The 25,386-nt window shown below is 39.9% G+C and overlaps 2 protein-coding genes across 3 annotated transcripts in view; one reads left to right on the forward strand and one right to left on the reverse strand.

Annotated features, from left to right (window-relative positions):
- CENPP (centromere protein P) overlaps positions 1 to 25,386 on the forward strand; it is a 294,323-nt gene that overhangs the window by 70,048 nt on the left and 198,889 nt on the right. The gene's annotated exons all lie outside the window — the stretch shown is intronic.
- On the reverse strand, positions 22,280 to 24,359 carry OMD (osteomodulin). The gene is made up of 2 exons (XM_050957856.1): positions 23,420 to 24,359; positions 22,280 to 22,653 (listed from the first exon to the last, which is right to left on the reverse strand). The coding sequence occupies exons 1-2, from the start codon at positions 24,357 to 24,359 to the stop codon at positions 22,343 to 22,345; spliced, it is 1,251 nt and encodes a 416-aa protein (XP_050813813.1). The 3' UTR covers positions 22,280 to 22,342.

A 25,386-nucleotide genomic window follows, 5' to 3' on the forward strand; every position in this document is an offset into this window, starting at 1 on the left:
AAATAAAGTTATATTCCCCTTTTCATTTAGACTACCAGTTTTCTTGGAGGCTCTTGAGAATATACCACTGAGCGTAAAGGGTGAACCTGTTAGGGATGGAGGTGACATATTTTTGTAATTACTTTATTGTTAAGAAACCAGATGTTTGTCCTGAAGCTCTCACTGGGGAAATGAATATTTTTATATGCAACATCTGCTTTTAAATTTCTGCAGTTTATAGCCATTCACCACTCAGAAATGTGACTTATTTTTTAAAAAGAAGTCTGTTGACTTCTTTCTATATGCAAATGAGGCAAAATGGCCTAGCTATGATCTCAGTTGTCATACCATAGTCACATTCCTAGTATGTTATGAAACATAGGCTGGAGTTGGAGCATCTTGAATCAGAATCGCTGTTATAACACAAAGTTGAAATAACTTTCAAGCTGAAGTCAGGGATTACCTTTAATGCCTTTGTGGCTGGTAGACTTTGTTGTATTGTCTTGACCTCATAGGTTAATTGGCCGGATTGGGGTCATTAGCATTTTAAGGTAGACTGCTGCTAGTGGACCACTCCATTGTTATCTCCTACAGGGAAATCAATGTTAGGTCTTCAGTAATCAATATGGTGACTCTTAAAGACCCTCTCCCTTTACTCCACCTTCGCAGTTCACCTTGGTATACAGATGATCTGCAACAGAAAAAGTATGATGAGCAGAAGCTTAACACAATATCTGTGGAAATTGGTCTCTGAATTGGAACAACTGAAAGTAAAAAACATTTATTCCGCTGTAGGTTTATGTGCTCACAGTGCACTTGAATTGGAGACTTTTGCTAACAATGCAGTTGGGGTGGTGCATGTGCCCTTTACATCTTCATACTGGCAACTAAGGGATTGAGGGGCAGGACCACCTTGACTCCTTCTCATTTCCATCCCACCAGCTGTGTTAAAGGGTGGAACTTACAGTTCTTCTTCAAACAATAGTCCCTATATGTATTCCACACATGCGTAAGCATGCGCACCATGCGCCCGAGTCCAGAATTTTCTTCAAAGCAGTGTCCATTGACCTGCATGTGCGCAGCAGCTCTCCTCATTCGCCCAACTTAGGGTATAAGGCAGTTTGGCTGACATGTCTCCAGTTCCTTCTTACTACTGCCTTACTACTGAGTTGGAATTGTGCCCTCTGTCTGTTGCAGGACTTGTAAAAATTTAATTAGAAATAATTTATATCTTAAGAATTTTAGTTAGTATATAACTAAATAACACACCCTCCTCTCCCCTCCCCCCAACACCTGGTCCTGGGACTATGCCCAGGGTCCTGGTATTCAAACACTGTGTCTCCTGCTCTCGCTCCTTGTCCTTCAGCGATGAGTGTCACCGATGCTTGTTCTGTTTGGGGGAGGCACATAACTCTGCTAAGTGCAGTATCTGCAAATCCTTGGCACCCAGAACTGGAGAGGTCCATGAGCTCTGACTGAAAAGATTCTAAAAGACTCAGGATCCACCCTGTGATTACTGGGGATTTAAACTCCAGTCCCCTAGAGGAAATACTGGAAACAGCCCTTTCAACCACGACTACCCCCTTTCTGTAGCTCAAACTCCCAGCGTCCACCTGAACCTCTTCATAAGTGACGGAGAATTCAGAGGTCCTGTTTCTCGGGTCACTCCACCACTCTAACCTTTCCCAGCCACAGCCCAGAGGACATTTTTGATATACATGTCAAGAACCATGTACCACCACCGCTGCCACCTACTTCGCCACCTGTCATCTTTGGAGGCTGTCTCACTTTCTTTGCCCATAGTTGGAACAAGATCACCATGGACAGCTGGGTTCTGGAGATTATCTGTCAGGGATTTCCATAGAGTTTCTCTCCTTCCCTCCTCACAAACCATCTTCCCGATTCCCCTTTGGGGATCCCTTTCACTAATTGATTCTTCAATAGGAGGCAGAATCCCTGTTACTCTGAGAGGGCGATAGAGAGCATCCCACCTCAGTACCAGGAGAAAGGTTCTACTCACCATATTTCCCAATTACCAAAAAGCAGAGAGGACGGAGACTCATCCTGGATCTTTGGCAGCTCAATGTCTTTATCCAAAAGTTGAAATTCATGATGACACCACTGGTGTGACAGATTTCTGTTACCAGTCTGCCTGAGGCGTCAGGTGATCAGGCTGAGGCCACAGGATCTTTTGGGGAGGAGAAGATGAAACACACCAAGTGTCAAAGTTTTAAAGCTTTATTAATAATAAAATAAAATAACAGCAGAGAGTGATGGGTGCTCCCCACGTCACTCAGAGGAAGGAAGAAAGCATTAGTGCCCCAAGCCCTAACTCACTTCCATACTCACACAGGCACGATCCGAGGCTGGCCAAGCCTGGGTGTAACATAAGAAGAAGAGCAGGAGGGGTGGACGGGAGTTCTTGCCCTGGGCCCAGGTCGTCTGGGGTCTGCTGCAATCTCTGGCTTGCTTTGGCTTTTGGGACAGTTTTTAAGTCCTGGGAGCCTTTGAGGCTGTTGTCATCCAAGGCCCTCCTTTCCTGGTGCTCTTTGTACCAGTCCTAACCAGCTCGCTGTGGCCTCCTCGGCTTCCCAAAACACACCAACTCCAGAGACTTTGTCCCCACCTCACCTGTTGGCTTTCACTGTTTCATTCACTCTCCCTGTTCTCACTGCTATCTCTGCAACATGGCTCAACTTCATTCTCTTCTTCTCACCGCTTGTAGTGCCCATGACCTTGGACCAGGGCCAGTGTCTTATCTTCACATGGAGCTAGCTGAAGTGTCGAGTTAACCCGTTTTCTGGTTTTTTCTTCCTTCCGCCTCTTGGCCTCTCACTCCCTGTGAGGGAATCTTCCATTCTGCACTCATACCTTTGATCTCCCCCCCCTCCCTAAAATGCCTTTGCGATGCTTACAGCCGTGTTAGCAACATACAATGCTGATCTGCTTTCCCAGGGGACTCCCTGAGGGAGGGAGTCTTTGGGCCTGTGACACTGGCAACTATAATCCCCTCCCTTCAGGAAGGAGTGTAGTTTGCAGCTCTCAACATGAAGGATGCATATTTTCCTGTGGACATTCATCCATCATAGAGGAAGGTGCTACATTTAATGGTTGGCCAGCAGCACTACCAGTTCCACATCCTTCATTTTGGACTCTCAACAGCATATAGGGCATCCTGAAAGGTTTTGCTGTGGTAGAGTCCCAGATTAGATGTCAGGGATATACAGAATTTCCATATCATGGATTACTGTCTCCTTGTGGGCCAATCCCACCAAGGGGTTATATCAGCAACAATTTCTTCAGCAACTCCTTACCACCTTAAGTGTTTGCATAAATGAAGACAAATCTGTTTTGTCACCTACAAAGACAATAATTTTATAGGTGCACTGCTGGACTCAATGTCTGTGAGAGCATTCCTCTCCAAAAACAGATTTTATGCGATGACCCACATGATCTCTCTCATCACCTGCAAATCTCAAACCATGGGACATCAGTGCCTTTCCCTTTTAGGCCACACAGCCACATGTACCTCTGTGACATCTTTCCCACAGCTCCACCTGTGGTGCTTACAAATTTGGTTCCACTTGAACTATTGACTGAGCAGGGATCGTAGACTCCAAAGTCACCGTTCCCTCCAGAATTCTCACCTGGTGAGCCAACCCAAACAGAGCCTCCCATGCCGAGGGCAACCATCTTGATGGATGCCTCCCGTTCAAGATGGGGCTCTCACTTGGACTGCTACACTGCTCTGGTACATGGAGCCCCCAAGAGGCCAGGCTACATATAAACTTACTGGAGCTAAAAGCTATCTGCCTGGCGTGCGAGGCCTTTCTTCTCTCAGACACTCACTCCATGGACAGATAATGTCACACAATATCACCACAGTGATATATAATATCACAATATTACCACAGTGATATATATATAAACAAACGGAGGAGTGAGGTCTCGTCCCCTCTGCCTGAAGCAATCAGACTTTGGAACTCGTATATCTGGGGGGAGGGATAGCTCAGTGGTTTGAGCATTAGCCTGCTAAGCCTACGGTTGTGAGTTCAATCCTTGCAAGGGGCTATTTGGAGGTTGGTCCTGCTTTGAGCAGGGGGTTGGAATAGATGATCTCCTGAAGTCCCTTCCAACCCTAATAATCTAATCAGAAATCATATCACCATACAGGCCACATCCTCCCAAATGTTCAGAACTTCCTGGCAGACATACTAAGCAGAAGTTTCTCTGCAGACTATGAATGGGTGATCCGTGACACAGTCTTAACCACCATATTTGCACAGTGGGGAACTCCACTATGGGACCTCCTGCCTATTAATTTCATTTGGTGACACCTAGTTCTTGTATTATGAGAAGGAGCAAATGCTACTTCCTTATTCACTTTCTCTACACCAATCATTATTTTATAGACCTCAATCTTATCCCTCCTTATTCATCTCTTTTCCTAGCTGAGAAGTCCTAGTTTTATTAATCTCTCCTCAGACGGAAGCTGTTCCATACACCTAGTAATTTTTGTTGCCCTTTTCTGAACCTTTTCCAATTCCAATATATCTTTTTTGAGCTGGGCCGAACACATCTACACACTGAATTCAAGAGGTGAGCATACCATGGATTTATATAGAGACAATATATTTTCTATCTTATTGTATATCCTTTTTCTTAATGATTCACAACATTCTGTTTGCTTTTTTAACCGCTGCTGCACATTGAGTGGATGTTTTCAGGGAGCTATCCACAATGACTCCAAGATCTTTTTCTTGAGGGATAACAGCTAATTTAGACCCCATCATTTTATTTGTATAGTCGGGATTATGTTTTCCAATGTGCATTACTTTTCCCAGTCACCCAGTTTTGAGAGATTATTTTGTGGCTCTTCATAGCCTTTCTGGGACTTAACGATCTTAAATAGTTTTGTATCTGCAAGTTTTGCCACCTTACTGTGTACTGCTTTCTCCAGCTCATTTATGAATATGTTGAATAGGACTGGGCCCAGTACAGACCCCTGGGAACACCACTCTCTACATTCTGAAAACTGACCATTTGTTCTTGAAAATCTAAGTACGCTATATCCACTGGATCCCCCTTGTCCATATGCTTGTTGACCCCTTCAGAGAATTCTAGTAGATTGATGAGGCATGATTTCCCTTTACAAAAACAACGTTGACTCTTCCCCAACAAATTATGTTCATCTATGTGTCTGACAATTTTGTTCTTTACTATAGTTTCAACCGGTTTGCCCGATATTGAAGGCAGGCTTTCCAGCCTGTGATTGCTGGGATCACCTCTGGAGCCCTTTTAAAAAATTGGCATGATATTATTCACACAATTCCATTTCACAGAACCCCTAAAGCTGTCCACATGCCCTCCTATCAAGGTCTTGTATTTCAGATCTCCTAACTCAGGACGGGGGAAAGTCAAGCGCTCCAACCCAAGCCCACTCCACCTCAAGACCTGGCGTTTGGATGGGTGATGGACATAGAATACTCATGTTCCACCTCTGTTCAGGAAATCCTGACCCAAAGCAGGAAGGATTTTATTAGACTCTGCTATCTAGCTAAATGGCAGTGCTTTTCAGCCTGGACGCATTGCTACTAGCATGCACTTGATACCGTGGTCATTGAAGTTATCTTAGACTGTTTTCTCTTCTTAAAGACCTCAGATTTTGCCCTCAGTTCATTGTGAGTACACTTAACCGCAATTAGTGCCTTCCTCTCCCCGATGGAAGGATGTTGTATCTTCACACTCCTAACCATGGCTCGATTTATGAAGAGCTTGATCAGAACCTTCCCACCCGTCATTAAACTTATGCCTCAATGGCACCTTAACCATGTACTTTCAGCACTCACAGGCCTACCATTTGAACTACTGGTGAAATGTGCCATGACCCACCTGTCCATGAAGGTGACATTCTTAGTAGCCATCACTTCAGTGAAAAGGATCAGTGTGCTGGGAGCCATAAGGACAGACTCTCTTTACACAGTATTTCACAGGGAGGCTTCCTTTAGGTTACACCCCACATTCCTCTCTGAGATTGTGTCAGAGGTCCACATCAATCAGTCAGCACACTTGCCTGTATTTTTCCAAAACCCCCATGCTTCCACTGCAATATATCTGCAGATTAGCAACTTGGAGGTCCATCCATACTTTCATGTCACATTACGCTCTAACTCAAGCAGCAACAGTTCAGAGGAAGAGTTCTAGGATGTAAAATACTGTATGCTAAGGGCTTCAATTCAAAGTATTAGATATCAATATTAGACATATCTTCTGTGCTCTTCTGGAAAAATTTCTAGGAGTGCTAAGACTGTAGGCAGTTCAGGGATTAGATATACTGAGTTTTTTGGGGGAATGTATCGTCTAGCTATACTGGAAGAATGATAGGAGACATTTGACATGGGTTTTATTAGACCACATCTTTATTATTTGATGTCTGGGACTACCCGGCAGATAAAAGTGTACCATGCGGGTACCCCATGTTTATTCTGTAACTACCTTTTTCCATTCAAGTCCCTCCAGCAGATTTATTGCCAGGACCGTACCATAACTGGCGGGGAGTCCACCAGCTCCCCCTCCCCCTCTTTTCCATCTAGGTCCCTCTAGCAAATTTATTGCTGGGACCTTCACACCCGGGGGCTCCCACCAGCGTCCCCTCTTTTTCCATCCAGGTTACTCTAGCAAATCCATTGCCGGGACCTTACCATCCACCCCCCTCGTAGGAGGGTTAAGGTGGGCTATAAGAATGGGGGGTGGCGGAGGCGGGATTGACTCCCTGTTGTACCAATCATAGGAGTCCCCCACCACCCCCCATATTCATTCCTTTAATGAACACCTCTTTTTAAGTCCTTTTGCCAGCCATTTATCTAGTCACAGTATACCTTTCCTATGGAGTACCTGCACTGGATATCCGCCTTGCACTTAAATAAGGAGTTGTGACATATAACCTACTGCCTTCATGCCGTATATGTAGAGAGCTCTTCCTGAACCCACTGTGGGGAAGGCAAAAAACCCCCAAGTATACCCAAACCAATATGATGGTAAGGGAAAAATTCCTTTCCAACTCCCCTAAAAAATGGATGGCTAGCGTAATGCCCACAGCAGATCTTGACCAAACCTGGTATTTTACCAAATAAAGGGAAGGGAAGGAGGGTCCTGCGTCAGACTACTCTGTGTAAAAGGAAGCTTCAGGTGCAGGGCTGCCCCTCTTAAACTCTGCATTCCTAGTCAGCGATGACGCTGTCCCCTTTGCAACAGTTTTCATCTCCCTCCTCCCCCAGCCATAAAGCACTGTTCCCTTCATTCTGCCAGCCAGCCATATACCTCCTGCTTAAAGGTGCAGGGCATTTATTTACATAACAATCTCATTGAAGATATGGAGATGAGGAAGGGATGTTAAAGTGGAGGTCTTGGCCTAAGAAAGCTCTAATTTTCTCTGATCAGGAAGCTATTTAATTTCTAGGTTTCTGGGCATCTTTCTAATCCATGCTCATGAGGAGGCTCTTTAATGTTCGAACATCTTAACAGACCTTTGCAGAATACCATTCAAGTGGTCATTAATCAATAAGACCACAGTTAGAGTAGCAATTGGGGCTGTTGATGAGCAGAAAATTGCTTGTGTATGCTCTCAGTTGCTGCTCCAAGTAGACATAATATGCTCATGAACAGCTCTCTATGCAGTCTATTCGAAGATGCAGTTTTGACATTTTATTTGATCACTTATCATTTGTCGTGATGACAACAAAACTTTGTGAGTTTTCTCCAGGTTCTGTACGCCTCTGCAGAGAGTTTGGTCAGGCTCAGCTGAACCCTGACTGAACCAGTCAGCTTTGGACCAGGGGTACGTCAGGGGTGTCCACTGTCAAGCCAGCTGTATACTCTAGCGATCGAGCCCTTCCTCTGTCTCCTCTGCTGGAGGCTGACGGAGTTGGTGCTTTGAGAGCTGTAGTTGCGGCTGTACGCTGTCGATGTATGCTGATGACATACTTCTCATGGTCCAGGCTCCAGGTGACCTAGTGCAGGTGGAGGCCTACCTGGTGATCTAGGTCTGGCCTGATGATTGGGGATGGGTGGCAGATGAGCTCTCTCCCACCCATGCTTGAAGCTATTTGGTGGAGCGTGGGTCCACTGCTTTATCTTATCACCCACCTCTTGGGATTTCCTTGAGCAGGTCCTGTGAGAGGGTGCTCCTCACCTGCCCTTCAGCCCAGGCCCTCCAGACTTTTTCCTTGGGCCCCAGCCCCACGAGCCCCGTCAACCGCCTCCCTTTCATAACCCAAGCTGGCTGCATGCCCTGGAGCCAGTTTATTTCCAAACTGCGCCAAGAGAACAACTTTACATGCTCGTGCTCCACATGTTTCACTTTCTCACCCTTGTTTCCCACCCCGATACCAAGTGGCGGGACCTACTACTACCTGCAGAGGGTGAGGAACCTCAGTGGGCCAGCCTATATTCCACCCTGGTTCCATGGCTTGCCGGGGATATCAGTTGGCGACTTCTTCAATGGAGCCGTGAGCACAAGTGTGTACCTGGCGCGGTTCACCCCATCCCTGATGCCTGCCCCTTTTGTGGCATGAGGGGAAACCCTGGTACATGCCTATCTAGAATGCACCAGGTTGCAGTCTCTATTTTGGCTCTTCCAGAACCTCCTATTGAGGTTCTGGCTGCACTTCTCCCCAGACCTTTTCATATTTGCGCAGCCTGTCCATGGCCCTGTGAAGTTGCGAGATCTCCTCATCAGCTTCCTCCTGGCCCTAGCCAAAGTGGCTATCTATAATCCCAGGAGGAGGATATTTGATGAGGAGGTGCTCTGTAACTGTGGGGCCTATCTCCATTCCTCCCTTGTCTCATGTCTCCAGGCAGAGTTCCTGTGGGCGGCGTTCGCTGGCTCCCTAGACAGCTTTGAGGAGCAGTGGCTGCTGTCCGGGGTTCTGTGCTCAGTGTCTCCTTCTGGATTCCTAGTTTTGAACCTGTATTCTTTACTCCCTGCCCTGTATTTCTTAGTTGTCCCCTGTATTTAGCTGAGTCCTGGGTCCAGTGGCTCCTCCTACATGGCTGGGCGAGGGGCCTTTAGAAGCGGGCTGCTTGTGAATACTATGGGTAACCTAAGGAGACCTGGAAAATCTACAAGAAGCAATAAATACTCTGCATTTGTCTGCAAGTTCAGAATTTTTTCACCTGGTCTTTGTTAGAGCTGACTTAGTAAATTGTTTGATCAGTCGTTATTTGCTCTGCTCTGGACACAGTTGGTTATAAAAGTAGAATGTGGGTTCCTTCCTGCAGATCTGAACAAACTTAATGATTGCTGTCTAATTGACCTAAGCTTTGTGAAGAAAATCTACAGAAGGTAACTAAGAAGCTATGCTATACAAGGTGGATAAAGTTAAATGATTTAGAATTAAAAATAAAACCAGATTTTTTTATTTACATCAGATTTTTTTTTTAAATTTATGTTAAATACAGGTATAGTTAAAATAAATATTTAAAATTAAATTTGAAATCTACAGTCTGTGTTAAGGTCTAAACTTATAATAAGTCAACACAATCTTTTAAATTAAATACAAAAAACAATATTAAGAAGAACATAATTGCTGCCAAGTTTTCAAGAAAGTCAAACCACTCAACTGGTGGAAGTCACAGGTCAAGTACCTGGATCCAGAGTTTGACGTACTAAACCAGCTTTTGACAGCAGAGGAAATATTTTCTTCATTTCAGTTGATTCAGCTAATTCAGTACCATAACTAGTTTATTCAAAGTTAAGAGACCCAACCTGGGAGTTGAAAAAATAGGAAAGCTTGTTTTCTTCTTCCAATCCATGAATAAAAACTTAGTGTGAGAGTGAAATCGGAAAAAACCAAACCAAACAAACAAAAAAAGCACCCAATTTAATGTAAAACCTATACTTAGTTAGAAATCAACATGTTTTAATGGTTATTAAATGGTTTAATGATTTCCTTTAGGAAAATAACTAAGAAGTACAAATGTAAAACACAATTAAAATCAATTATTTAAGTCAAGGATTCCTGCTGACTGAATTAATTCATGATAAAAATTGGTTATTTAAATCAATTCACCCTGTGCAAGTCTAAACTGCCAGCTGTCACAATTATTCACAAATTGAGGGTATGCAGCTTCCTTCAAAAATCTCAAAACCTCTCTCACACACACACAATGTATTTTTTAAACTGGTCACATTTTTGAGGGGGTCTGATTCCTGTTTTCTGAATGCTTGGGGTTGGCAATATTGGAGTCATGGAATTTTCTTTTACTTCAGTGACTCAGATTCCTGTCAAAGAGCCAACTATCTTCACTTAGGAGATAACAGAATTGGTTAGTTCTATGTAGAATTTCTGTAGGTAGAAGACCACAGCAGATACCCTATATAATTTCTTCCTTTAAACAATTTATTAATCCCAATTCATATTTGAAGCCCACCATTGTAGCAGACCTTTGTGAAGTTTTGGTCCAACATGTGCTGTCACCAATGATGGCAGCAATTCATATAGGAGGACAGGGGGATTTTATCCTAAAACCACCCCAGACTCATGTATACTTGTGTGTTTATTAGCTTTATATTATGGTAATATTTATTCCTGTTTTTTAACCATGTGTTAGAAGATTTGTTGCACTTCACTTAGAACTCTTTTAAAAAATTTTTTCCAGCTGCTTAAAGACCTTGGCTTTCATCTTGTACACATTCTGTAAAGGATAATATTGGCAAATACTGCAGTTAGAGCAACATTGTACTTGGAAGGAAGAAGTGTAGATTATTACTTAGTTTCTTGGTGCTTGATAGACACTGTGAGTCATTCATGCAATACATACACAAATAAATCTACTGTATTCTGTTAGATCCACTCATAAACTTGTGGGATAGCCCTAGGAACATACAGTATCAAAATCATTTAGTTGAAGCAGGTCACTGAAATTTTACACCTTACTAAGTTCATACATTTGGCATAAAACATTAAACCTCACTCAGCATCCCTTTTATATGAATTTTTGTGAGTAATTGCAGAAGTTATTAAAATAACATGATTTTGTCATAGCAGCTGGCCAGTGATATGGTTTGGAAACGGCAATGCATATGACAGTAGACACTTTGGATATAAGTACTATACTTAATCAGAATAACTAGTGTAAAGTATTACATAAACAATGAAATGCTCAAGTACTTCAGAAGATTAAGATGCTAAATGTACTAGAACTGAACTCATAATGTTGTTTTTTAGAAATCAGCTTAAGCATGCTTCTTCGTTCCTTTCTGTTTTTTGCTTCTGAAATACAGCTTCTTCTTCCAATGGTTGTTCATGTCCATTCAAAGTAAATGTTGGAATGGACATGAACAACACATCTCGAAGAGCAACAGTTACTAAAAGGTGGGTAACCGTTTTTTCTTCTTCGAATGGTTGTTCATGTCCATTCAAAGTAGATGTTGGAATGGACATGAACGACACATCTCGAAGAGCAACAGTTACTAAAAGGTGGGTAACCGTTTTTTCTTCTTCGAGTGGTTGTTCAAGTCCATTCCAACACCTACTTTGAATGGACATGAACAACACATCTCGAAGAACAACAGTTACTAAAGGTGGGTAACCGTTTTTTCCCCCTCATTAACAGTGTTGGTGGTCTGATTAGTTCAAGCCTTAGTTCTTATTTCCAAATCTCTGTAATGCTGAAGTTATCCTTCTACCACATAAGAAAAACCAAAATTGCAATATTTACCAACCAACCCCCCTCCCCAAGTTTGTAAGTTTTTTTTTCCAGATGCACAGTTTAATCTTGCCAAATTCACTACTGTAGTGTTTATTGATTGGCATTCCAAATGTTTTTATTAATACATTGATAAAATATACAGCAGATAGAATTTTAATTAGATTAGATGTTGGAATATATATGGACCAGCTTAGTCCATTTATGCTGGTTATTTTGTTTTTGTGCTTGTTATAAGGTGTTTTTATTCATTTACATAGCTCTTTACAAACTAGGACCAAGTTAGTAAAGGGCCATTAGTTGTCTGAATTATTACCAAAATGCTGACAAGATGGTAGCAAAGTTGTGGATGGTTCGATTACTGGAACAACAGCACAGATGATCCCAAAACCAATATATGTTCAGATGCAAGTTTGTTTTGTGAAAGTTTCTTCAAAGTCTTCAATTTTTATATAGAAGATAAAGGAAGACAATCAAACAATATATGAAAAGTGTTATATACCATACAAATAGTCTGTAAAAGTGTATATGCGCAGTAGCATATATAGTGGATAACCAAAACAATCTATGGGAACAATGGCCTATGTCTCCCTCAGAAAGCAATCACAAAGGAACCTTTCTTTGGAAAAGGAACCTCTTCTTGGAAAAGGAAGATGGGTGGCAAATATAAATATAATGAAAAACTATGGAGAACCTAGAGGTCAAGTTTTCTGTGGGGGCCCTATACCTTTAGAATGCTAGTCCCCCTTACTCCCTTTGTCTGAAGTAGCCTGAGTCCAAGATTTTCAGGGCATGCTGCAAAACTCATCTTTTTACAAGCAATTTTGAGAATTCACGGAGAAAGGGAGGGAATTGTTGGAGGACAAGGGTGATTTGAGATTCGAAGGTGCTGGGCTTGCTGATTGTACATTTTGTTGAATTATACTGATGAACCTAAGTTATATTGGGGTACTATCTGTGATGTATATTTACGTAATGGCTACAGTGCCTAGAGCGTATAGGCAGGCATCTTTTTTTAACATTTTGTAAATCCAAATAAATATTAATGCTAATTAAGTATAGGTATGTCTATACTGCAATTAGACACCTGCGACTGCCCTCAACCAGCTGGCTCAGCCTCGGGGTAAGGGGCTGTTTAATTGTAGTGTAGATGTTCAGGTTCAGGCTGCAGCCCAGGCTCTAGGAACCTGCGAGGTGGGAGGGTTCTAGAGCTTAAACAGCAGTCCGAGCCTGTACGTCTACACCACAGTTAAACATCCCCTTAGGCTTAGCTCCGTGAACCTGAGTCAGCTGGCATGGGCCAACCGCAGCTGTCAAATTGAAGTGTAGACATACCCTTTGTCATTCTTCTGAAGGAACAGCTTCCCATTGAGCTCCTAAAGCATTGCCACTAGTGGTAACACTTAAAAGGTCTGTTTATACAAGTTTTGAAATGAAACGTTTCCTGTATAGTGCTGTAGCAGTTGATTGGATTTTATTACTTTGTAGTGGGGTCTCACTTCCCTCACACTTTGCCTGGCTAGCACCAGGTCAAGATTCAGCCCAGATACAGTAACTCCTCACTTAGTCATCTCGGTCAACATTGTTTTGTTGTTACGTTGCTGATCAATTAGGGAACATGCTCATTTAAAGTTGCGCAATGCTCCCTTCTAACCTTGTTTGGCAACCGCCTTGCTTTGTCCACTGCTTGCAGAAAGAGCAGCCCGTTGCAGCTAGCTGGTGGGGGCTTGGAACCAGGGTGGACTGGCAGCCCCCCATTAGCTCTCCACTCCCCTAAGTTTCCTGTGCAGCAGCTGCCCAGTAGGCTACCACCTGCTGGCAGTTCAGTTGTCCCTCCCGCCACTGCCATATGCTGCTCCTGCCCTCTGCCTTGGAGCTGCTCCCCAAGCCTCCTGCTTGTTGTGAGGGGGAGAGGGGAGAAGGGGGCTAATGTCAAGGTGTCCCCCTTCCTTCTGTTCCTGCACCCCGCTTACCCCATCTCTATAGAGCAGGGGGAACACACGACAGGGCTCAGGACAGAGGGTGCTTCCTGACAGCAGTTGCATCACAGCTTGCTGATTAACTTTACAAGGCAGTGTACTTAGAGTGGGGTCAGTGTACTTAAAAGGGAAATGTACATCTCTCTCTCACACACACACACGGTGTGTGTCTCTGTCTCATGCTGTCTCCCCTCCTTCCATTCGTGCTGCCCTGTAGTTTGTGAGGCTACATTAAAAATGAGTTAACCTTTGAGGATTCAGCCAATTGCTAGTTCATCATTTAGCAGTAAGGCATTCCCTGGGAAATATCCCACCCTCTGACTTCACCACATCAACCAAGCTTCACAGTCATCATTGCTGTGTACAGTAAATTGTTTGTTTAAAATTTAAACAAACTTGGATTTGCTTAACCTTGTTTCATTTGACAATTGGATTTGTTTAACTTTGTTTCACTTAGTCACATTTTTCAGGAACATAACTACAACATTAAGTGAGGAGTTACTGTACATTGATTCAGTTGAAGATTTTTGATTTCAAGCCATCATTAGAGTATTTTAAAGAATGAATTCCCCTCAGAGGAGAAAGATGGAGAGGAATAGTCATGCAGTATGGGGTTTGGTGGAAGAAGAAGATAGGATGGTTGAGCTGAATGCACAAAGAGAGACACCTATGTTGATAAAAGCCAATTAGGAATAAAAGAGGCTCTCTAGAGAATGTTTCCTATGGCTTTTCCAACCAAGAGATTATGAAAGTGCTTAGGGAGGATTCTGAGGGTTATTTAACGACAAAATTGTTGTCAGTTCTTATGGGACTGCAAGCCTGTCTTCCCTTGTAAAATCTGCTTGGATGAAAGCAAATTTAAACTGAAGTGAATATTATATGGTTTAAGGGTAAGATGAATGTCTTTATCACAGCACCTTCAAGTGTTATCACGCTCTGCAGACAGCAGAACTCTTTCCTGTTAGATTTCCATCTAGATACATCTTCGCATATATTGTCCAGTTTCCTGCCTTTGTAATCTCTGTAGTTACTTCAAATCTAGTTTTTGCTGCTTCCTGTTCTACCTCTGATGTAAGGGCAATCATTTCATTCTACAGTATACACCTTTTGCCCAACATAACGCTGTCCTCGGGAGCCAAAGAAATCTTACCGCGTTATATCAAACTTGCTTTGATCTGCTGGAGCATGCAGTCCCTCCACCCCCAAGTGCTGCTTTACTGCATTATATCTGAATTCATGTTATATCAGGTCGCGTTATATCGGGGTAGAGGTGTGCTTAGTAAAGCAATGTCATCAGTAAAGTCAAGGTAGTGTAATTAGTCTTCTCTAACCTATTTTACACCATCCATGATGCCTTTTGTCGCTCACTTCATCACCCAGTCTATTACTAATGCAAAGAGAATTGGTAATAGCACACACTTTTTGTCTAACTCCAGGCACAATATGGAACATCTACGCATCTGTTTCCATTGTATAAACTCTTTATTATGTTGCTAGCTTGTCTGGTATCCCATAGCTTCTAGCAGTATTCCACAGGGTCTCTCTGTGAACACTGTTGAACACTTTCTAAATGTTAATTAAGATGAGTTTTTGCCAAACAGTATCTTTTTCAGTGATCTGTCAGAGTGAATATCTGTTCACGACATGATCTATCTCAATGGAACCCAGCTGTTTTTCTTGTAATATTTCATCCATTGCCCTTTTCGTTCTATTCAGTATAACAGTAACCAATACTTAGCCCAGGACTGGTAGCAGTACTATCCCTCCAGTTAATGCGCTAAGAACACCCTTTTTTGGCAATGCCATGAGAATACCTTCTTTCCAATGCTATGGTGCTACTTTCGCCATATTTTGTTACAGTTTTATTAGCCGCTCAATCAGAATTTGGCCTCCCACTGTTAACACCTCTACTTGAATTCTGTCAACCCCAGGAACTTTCCTGTGTTTTAGGGCTTTGATGGCTGCTTTAATTTCATCAGGTGTTATTGGTCCATCTTCTATTTCTAATTTGAAATTAGCACTTCTCTTGAATCTGTGAATGATTGTCAGCTCTGGACAGTTATATGGAGTGGAAATGTTCTTTTCATTGTCTCGCATGTTCTTCATGGATTTTTAACATCTGTCGATGAGAGTCCTAGAAAGGCCTGAGCCCTGTGAAAGTCTGTTTTTCCTGTGAGATCATTTGCTATTCTATAGAGCTGGTTGAAATCTCTCCTCTGTGCTGCTGCTTCTGCCTCTGCAGTCTTTTCCTAGCATTTCTATCTTGTATGTCTGACTTTATTTATATTATCTTATATTCCTACAAGATTAGGAAAAGCAAACAGCACTTTTGGAAAGATTAACAACATCTCATCAAACATAGGTCTCCACTTCAAACTAAAGGCTAGATTATATTATTTGATTGTACTGAGCATACTACTATATGGTGCAGAGGCTTGGCCAATGAGAGCGGTTAAGAAAAAGAAATTGAAGGCTGCCTATCCCAGAAGGCTGAGTAAGATATTACAAATTCAATGTAAAGACAAAATAACAAATGCAAGAGAAGGGAGCTCACAGAGCAGAACATATTAGAAGATATAATTAAAGAAGGCTCTGATGGTTGAGACATGTTCAGTGTATGGAAGATGAGACGCAAGCTGACCAAGCATTGAATTAGGTACTGGAGGGAGGAAAGAGAAAGCGAGGAAGGCTAAGAAAGAACTGGTGGAAGACAGTAACAGAGGGTATTGAATTCACTGGCATAACCTGGGAAGATGTACCACAATTATTGTGATTGTAATCATTGGAGGAACTGGACTTCTTGATGTGTCAATGGCACAGGAGGAGCTAAGGAGGAACTTATAAAGTACAAGTTCCAGGGGATGTGATAAACTGATATCCCAAATAGATAATTTATGTCTTTTAACGAAGTCAGAAAAAGATCCAAAAAGATCTGCAAGAAATAAGGATACACAATAAAGGAGTTACATATGTAAGCTTCTCAGCAGATAAATTGGAAATATTTCCACGGTTCAATGAAATAGTATAGTTTTGGATTACTAAAAGGGCCAAAATTTTGGAAACTGATAGGCAGCTGCAACAAGGCCCCATGACTGAGTGAATACCCTGCAAAAGTTTCTGGTTCCAGATTTTTTTTAAAGCTGTAGACATTACTGATTGAATGTCGAGAAAAGAAAAAAAAACTTGACTTTGTTTATGTTGCAAATAGATACATTACTTTTAGGTGCTCCTACAGCATACAAGCCCGAGATAGCCGGAAATAAAACAATGTTCTGCCATTTCCCTACAGACCTTCACCCAAAACATGCTTTTAAATGGATAAACTAGTTTTGTATTGGTTGTTATGTTCTGAATTTACTTGTAATTGTCATGTCAATCAACTGTTTATTTAATTGTTTAAAAAAAATTACTAACAACTTTCTTCTTTAAAAAGCTTTGTTTCCTTCCTGTGTTCACTCCACTTATTTATAACCATAAATTAATTTGACATCTTTTCCTTTGTTGCCTTTAGTGTCTCATTCATAAGAACATAAGAACCGCCATATTGGGTCAGACCAAAGTCCATCTAACCCAGTATCCTATCTTCCGAGAGTGGCCAATGCCAAGTGTCCCAGAGGGAATGAATAGACCAGGTAATCATCAAGTGAGCCATCTCCTGTCACCCATTCCCAAATTCTGGCTGACAGAGGCTAGGGACATCATCTCCGCCCATCCTGGCTAATAGCGATTAATGGACCTATCCTCCATGAATTTATCTAGTTCTTTTTTGAACGCTGGTATAGTCTTGGCCATCACAATATCCTCTGGCAAAGAGTTCCACAGGTTGACTGTGTGTTGTGTGAAGAAATACTTGCTTTTGTTTGTTTTAAACCTGCTGCCTATTAATTTCATTTGGTGACCCCCTAGTTCTTGTGTTATGAGAAGGAGTAAATAACATTTCCTTATTTACTTTCTCCACACCAATCATTATTTTATAGACCTCAATCATATCCCCCCTTAGTCATCTCTTTTCCAAGCTGTAAAGTCCCAGTCTTATTAATCTCTCTTCATAGGGAAGCCATTCCATACCTCTAATCATTTTTGTTGCCCTTTTCTGAACCTTTTCCAATTCCAATATATCTTTTTTGAGATGGGACGACCAGATTTGTATGCAGTATTCAAGATGTGGACATGCCTTTATATAAATACATGATAATATATTTTCTGCCTTATAATCTATCTCTTTCTTCGTGATTCACAACATTCCGTTCACATTTTTGACCGCTGCTGCACATTGAGTTGATGTTTTCAGCGAACTATCCACAATGACTCCAAGTTCTCTTTCTTTAGTGATAACAGCTAATTTAGACCCCATCATTTTATTTGTATAGTTGGGATTATGTTTTCCAATGTGCATTACGTTGCATTTATCAACATTGAATTTCATCTGCCATTTTGTTGCCCATTCACCCAGTTTTGAGAGATTCTTTTTTAGCTCTTCACAGTCTTCCTGGGAATTAACTATCTTGAGTAGTTTTGTATTATCTGCAAATTTTTCCACCTCACTTTTTACCACTTTCTCCAGCTCATTTATGAATATGTTGAACAGGACTGGGTCCAGTACAGACCCCTGGGGGACACCAGTATTTACCTCTCTCTATTCCGATAACTGACCATTTATTCCTAACCTTTGTTTCCTATCTTTTAACCAGTTACTCATCCATGAGAGGACCTTCCCTCTTATCCCATGACAGCTTACTTTGCTTAAGAGCTTTTGGTGAGGGACCTTGTCAAAAGCTTTCTGAAAATCTAAGTACACTATATCCACTGGATCCCCCTTGTCCACATACTTGTTGACCCCCTCAAAGAATTCTAGTAGATTAGTGAGGCATGATTTCCACATTGACTCTTCCTCAACAAATTATGTTCATCTATGTGTCTGACAGTTTTGTTCTTTACTATAGTTTCAATCAGTTTGCCCTGTACTGAAGTCAGATTTACAGGTGTGTAATTGCCGAGATCACTTCTGGAGGCCCTTTTTAAAAATTAGCTATCCTCCAGTTATTTGGTAGAAATCTGATATAAATGATAGGTTACAGACGACAGTTAGTAGTTCTGCAATTTCACATTTGAGTTCCTTCAGAACTCTTGGGTGAATACCATCTGGTGTTTTCCTTACATTTTGTTTTTCACCTCCTGCCCTATATTTTCTTTTCCCAGTCTCTTCTTTGCTTGAAAAGGGATAATTTCCTTTCCACATCCTCAACCCTGACATGTGAGATGCTACAGTATTTCCATATACTGACAATAAAAATGAAGTTGGAATAATGTCACTAGTCCTGGTGATGTCACAGGAATATAAGATTTGCTTTACTTGTCTATTTAGCCTATCTTCCAGAGTCTTGTATGACCCATGTCTGATGAGTTGGAGGAAGAGGAAAATTCCAAGAATGCTCTTAAAAAAAATTATGCAGTGCTTCATGTGTAGAAGGAGTCAATTCCTGTTTCCTCTAGGTCATGAATGTATGCCCTGAACTGTGAGTTTATATTATCTTTTATTTACCTTCTAACTTGTCTAGGTCACTAAAGTTTTAAAAATTTAGTACAATAACTTTTGAGAAGAGAATGGTAAATGCACACTTTATCATATATTTGTGTGTATGTGTATTACAGTAGATATGTAAAATCTCCATAAGTGTCAAAGTTAATGTTCTCACATTAGTCATGTAAAGAAGTTGTTAGCTCCTTGGAAGCAGCTTTGGGATTCAATCTGGTACAAACTCACTACAGGTTCATTTCATGTTCTTTGTGCAGGAAATTTCTTTATTTATTTGCTTGCAGAGTACAATTTAAAAACAAATATAAAAAGGAAACTGATTCAAGTTGTTACATATTTCAGTGGAATGTGAATATATTAAAAGCAATCAGAAAAGTTGAAATAAAAAACATCTGTTGGATGTAAAGGAAATTCTTTCCTATGTTACTTTAATATATCAAGATATTGAAGTAAATGCCACAAAAACTAACGCTTAATCGTTTTAGAAGGACTTTAAAAGAATCTGAATGTTTTCATGACTAAAGGAAAGAATGGAGATTGTAAAAAATAAGTTAATTTTTTTTTTTACTGCAACAGTTTCACGAACAATTGTTGCAAAATTTCTATATTAGTCATTTTTGCTTCTAGTTTTAAGAACTTTGTTCTGGTAAAAACATTGCTTGAAAATTTCATGTTTTTGCTTTAATTGGTTCAATACATTTAACTGACTACAGGTTATGAACATTTTCTAAAAATATGCCATAATAAAGTCAAACTTGCAGTACTGTTGAATAATAATGAAAAATAATTACCTATCCATTATAAATCTTAAAGTATTTTACAAATGTGGTAAAGTATCATTATGCCGCTCATGTGATTGAAATGAATAAAGCATAAATCTGCCCAAAGCTAGAAGCAGAGCCCAGATCTCTTGGTTGCTAGTCGCATGTATCCTCCACATCATGCAACAGCTGCCTTCAGTTACTAGAGTGAAACCTCCTGAAGAAGCCCTGTGATGGCTTTTATTATTTGTTGACTGTTATAACAGGTAGCATTGTAATGCAGATTTTGTTTTACACTTTCATTTTTAGCTGGTTTGTGTGTGTGTGTGTGTGTGTTTAAATAAACTCACATAACCCTCTGAGCAAACTAAAACACTAAAGGCAAATGTTGTATCAGCAGCAGAAGTCAGCTATTTGAATACTACTTTTAGACGTTTCTTTTGCAGTCATTTGTGAGTAAACAAAAGCTTTTCTTTCCTGGTCATCTTTTCTTGTTGTTAACTATACATGTCATGTTGCTGGATAGGTCACTGGGTTGTCACAAAATCTAGTGTAATATATAGTGAAAAAAAAGAATGCTTGAAGGGAATACAAATGTAATACTTGTGAAGACAAATAAAATTAGCAGGTGGTCATAGGGAACATATTTAAGTGTATATATTCTCAAGGGAAGAAGCATATGCTAATACTGAGAAGCCATGTCAACATGTTATTAGTTGACAATCTCTTGAATTTGTAGTATCCAGCTATGCACACTTTTTAATATCCAAAATTCAATTTATATTTACTGTTGGATTTACTGTAGGTATAAACACAAAATTGAAACTAAGTTTCACGTTAGTCTTAAAGTGTCAGCAGTTTGAGGAAGCATGTACAATGTTTCTAACTATGCTATATTTAAGTGGTCTTAATGTTCGTTAAAAGCTGTGATCAAGATTTAAAAAATGGCTGCCTAAATTGAGACTCATATTTTAAAAATAGTAGTCTAAATTTATAATGTATTACAGAAAAAGAGAAAAGTCATGCTATAGTGTTTTCCTGAAATACAACAAAAAGCATGAAATGATTAATTCCATTTAAATTGAAATAATGGGTAGCTAGAACATAAATATTTTTGATGTATAGAGTTTTGTTAAATAACAACCAAAAACATATCTCAAAGATCTGGACACTGAATCACTTGATGCCCACAATAACTGATCAACTGAAGCCTGTTTTTATAAAGGAGATGCACTGGTAGATTTACAAGCAAAATATATTGTGTATCTTTATACAATTCATAGGGCGTTGTAAAAAAAACCACAAACTTATTAGATTAAAATTTTCTAAAGTTTTAAAACAAATATGTCTATTATGCATCTAGTTGAAAATGAAAGTACAGACACATATGACATATGAAATCACAGAGGTGTCTGAAAATTTAAAAAGGCAGAAAAACACAGCTGTATGGTTTAAACAGGGCTGAAAGTAAACACCTTTTTATGTCTAATGAGCATAGCATTATTCTTATTTAGTTAGTTTTGTATCTTTTAACCACCGGTGCTGCTTTTCTAAAGGATAATTTGTGAAAATTTCCTATGTCACTCAAGATACATTCTCTTATGAAACAAAAACCAGTTTTCTCCAAGCACTGTTTAAAAGAACAAAATATGTAGTATGTGCTTTTGAATGTATAATGGCACAGGAAGCAAAGTAACATACCTTATTCATCTATGGAAAAAAAGGAATAAGGAATAAAACCTATATCAATAGTTATTATGCAAGTTAGATCAGAAAATATTTTTGTTTTTTCTCATGTCTTTTTAATGTTGCTATGTTTTATATGACAGCTGCTATTTAATGAATCTTCTCTCTAATTCTAATGTTGCAATACTGCACTAAATAGAAACTTTATTAAGAAACTACTCATTGTGCATTTTCCTTAGAATTTAGATGATACAGATACTGCACAAATGATGCAGACCAGTTTCACAGTTAAGGTCCTAAACGTTTTTCTCAAATTAAGAGCATTTTATGCTTTCAGTTATGTTAAACCAAAACCACTCAGTATATATTTAAAATTAAAATCAACAAAAATATATGCAAAAAGTTTAGCCCAAATTGCAAAACTACCATAAACAAGTTCTCTTCTGAGTTGGAATGTGAGTGAAAGGGAAAGGGTAATGACTGGTACAGTCAAGGATTAGTTCACTCACCTAATTAGTTGCTGGGAAAAAGTTAGAAAGCATTGTTGTATATACTTGGAATCTAATTTAACCACTATTGAGCGGATACAGAAAAATTGTTTACACAGTTCATATTGCTCATAACTCCCTTTTAGTGCCCCAAATTATTCACCTCTTTTATTTATACTTTCCTTGTACTTTATAATTACTTCATTAAAAGTAAGGATGAAAGTAGTCATCTTCTCTTTCTCCTTCTTCATGACCATCTTCTGTTTCATGACCATCTTCTGCTTCATCATATTCTTCTGGTGTTAAAAATCTGTGGACAACTGGAGTTCTCAGTTGTGTTGATTGACTGACACTACCTTTTTGTTCACCATAATAAATAATGCGTATGTGGGGAAAGCAGAAGAATGCATATGTGCTTATTGGAGCTGTAAGCTTATTTTGGTCCATCCGAATATAGGTTAAATGATTGATATTCCTTGGATCAATAGAAGGACACATCAGAGTAATATTTATAACTGTAAAAGAGTGAAAAATATTAGTTTAAACACTGAAAATATTAAGAGAACTCAAATTTCTTTAAAATCCACTTTTTTCATAGCTAGAAACAGGAATAATACCCACCCATGCAATTGATGTAAAATATTGCTATTATTTTGCCTCTAAATTAGAGTTCCATATATGGAAAAACCAATAACAGAAATAGCTTTTGATCAAGTAGAAGGGGGAAGGTTTGTGGTGTTAAAATGACCTAGAATAGATTTTTTTAATGTAAGGGAAATGTACTATTAGTTGCCTCTTTCTATATAAATGTTTATCAAACGCCTTTACTACAAACAATTTTTAAACAATAAACTAGACTTGTTAGTTGATTTTTATTAGAGGAAGCTGGAGCAGAGTCTGACAGAGAGCCTGCTCAAAGGTGATAGGAAGATGGCAGAAGTACAGATCTTCTGCAGTGTTTCCTCCATTGATTGTCCAAGATAACTAACAATTCAGAGCATTCCTTGGACAAGCTGCGGAACTAGGGCTACTATGGAGCCCTATGCCCCAATTGATGAGACCCTCCGAAAAGGGCAGGCCGAGGTAACCTGCATTACAGCAAGGCAGAAACCTCTTTGTGTTAGGAAGACTGAATATAGCCCAGTAGTGTTGGTGTTGAGTTTAGGTTAAAAGTCAGCAAGTCTTTGAGTAATAAGCAGAAAAATTATGCAAAAGTAAAAATGTTACAGATATAGAAACACCTCTCTCATTTTTATAAAGGACTAATAATAATCAACATACATTCAATGTCATTGTCTTCAATATACAAATGCTGCAGACTTCTTGGAATATAGAATGCTTGCTTCAGCTTGTTGTGTCCAAGATTGAGTTCTACAAGGTTGGAAAGGTTAAAAGCATTATATGGGACTTCCTGCAGGTTGTTGTGTGACATTCTTAGAGCAGTTATTTTTGGAAGTCTATTGAAATAGTTTTCTGGAATGTAAGAAATTGAGTTATTTTCGAGAGAGAGATATATAAGTGAAAATGGGAGATCAGGAGGCATAGACTGTAATCTATTGTTGCATAGATTGATCTGCATTAGATTTTTCATATTTGAAAAGTATTTTCCTTTGAGTAGGGAGTCATCAAGATAGTTATTGCAGAGATCAAGCATGGTCACATTTACTAACCCTTGCAGAGCATTTCCAGATAATCTGGAAATCTCATTGGAACTGAGAAAGAGTCGTTCTAGAGAGCTGGGAAGAGGAAATGGAAATTCATCCAATTTATTGTGTTCTAAGTGAAGTTGCACAAGATTTGAAAGTTTGGCAAAAACACCATGATCAATCATATGAGATTTAATTTTGTTATGGCTAAGGTTAATTTCTCTCAAGGTAGTGGCATTAACAAAAGATTCTGCAGTCACAGCTTCAATGTCATTATGCTGAAGATAGAGTTGTTGGATATGGGAAGGAATATGTGGTATCATCTTAAGTTTCCGATGGTCACAGTACATTGATAATGGAAAAGTTGGTGGGCAAAAGCATTCTTGAGCACACTTGGCTGGAGTAGGAAAATGAGGAACTACATATTCTACACTGGGATTAAAATGAAAAATAGGTGGGTACTCATCATCTGGCTCTTGGTCATATTCATCCTCGAAATCATAACCTTCATGCTGACCAATGACCATAGCTCCAAATAGAAGAGGGATAATTGATAGTTGACATAGAAACCTCATTTTTTTTTGTTTTCATGTAGTACCCTGTTGAGAAGAAGAAACAAAATTCATAAATAGATGAAACCATATTTAAATTCCAGTATAAAAGAAAAAAGTGTAACTGTTTTTTAAATTAGGAAAAAATAATTATTGTAGGGAACATAAAAATTTAGCTTGTATAATTGTCACCAAAAATTATTATTCTTTCAATTTTGTATTTTTAAGGCACCTATTAGCGTGGCCTTCAAACAAGTGAATTGCAATCTTTCCATATTTTTTTTTCCCTCTCTGGGGCTCAAATCCTAAAGCCCAGGTCAAGTGTGGTGCTAGAGGGTTCTATACCAATTGGGGATGGGAAAAAGGGAATTTTTTTATTCTCCTCTTTTTCACTCTACAGATTGCACAGACATAGTGTGGGAGGGAAGGGGCCACTATTGCAGCCTGAGCTATGTCTACACTACTGCCGGATCGACGCTTTGGAGATTGATGTACCAGGGGTCGATTTAGCAGGTCTAGTGAAGACCCACTAAGTCGATGGCAGAGTGCTCTCTGGTTGACCGCAGTACGCCACCCAGAACAAGAAGAGTAAGGTAAGTCGATGGGAGAGTGTCTCCCATCGACGCAGTGCGGTGTAGACACCGCAGTAAGGCGACCTAAGCCATGTTGACTCCAGCTACATTATTCATGTAGCTGGAGTTGCGTAACTTAGGTCGACTTACCATGGTAGTGGCAACATAGCCTGAGAGTTGCACTGGAATCCATGGACATTGCATTCTTTTCAAGGTGAAGAGGGGAATTTGCTAATGGAGGCACAGGCACAGCCCTAAAATTCTATTTTAAAGTGATGTGGGTGGAGTTTCTATGGAGTACAGTGAACATCCTGATGTTCTAACTAGTTCCACAGACTGTTGGGTTTCCTACACTTGTTGGAGTCTGTGAGCAGTTTTTACTCCACAATCTGAATGAGGGAAAGGGCGATATAAATAATTAAGAAAATACAATTATGTCTAATACCATTTTGGCAGTTTTTAGCTAACTGCTAACTTTT

This window comes from Gopherus flavomarginatus, chromosome 6 (genome assembly GCF_025201925.1).
Source record: "Gopherus flavomarginatus isolate rGopFla2 chromosome 6, rGopFla2.mat.asm, whole genome shotgun sequence".
Lineage (NCBI taxonomy): Eukaryota > Metazoa > Chordata > Testudines > Testudinidae > Gopherus > Gopherus flavomarginatus.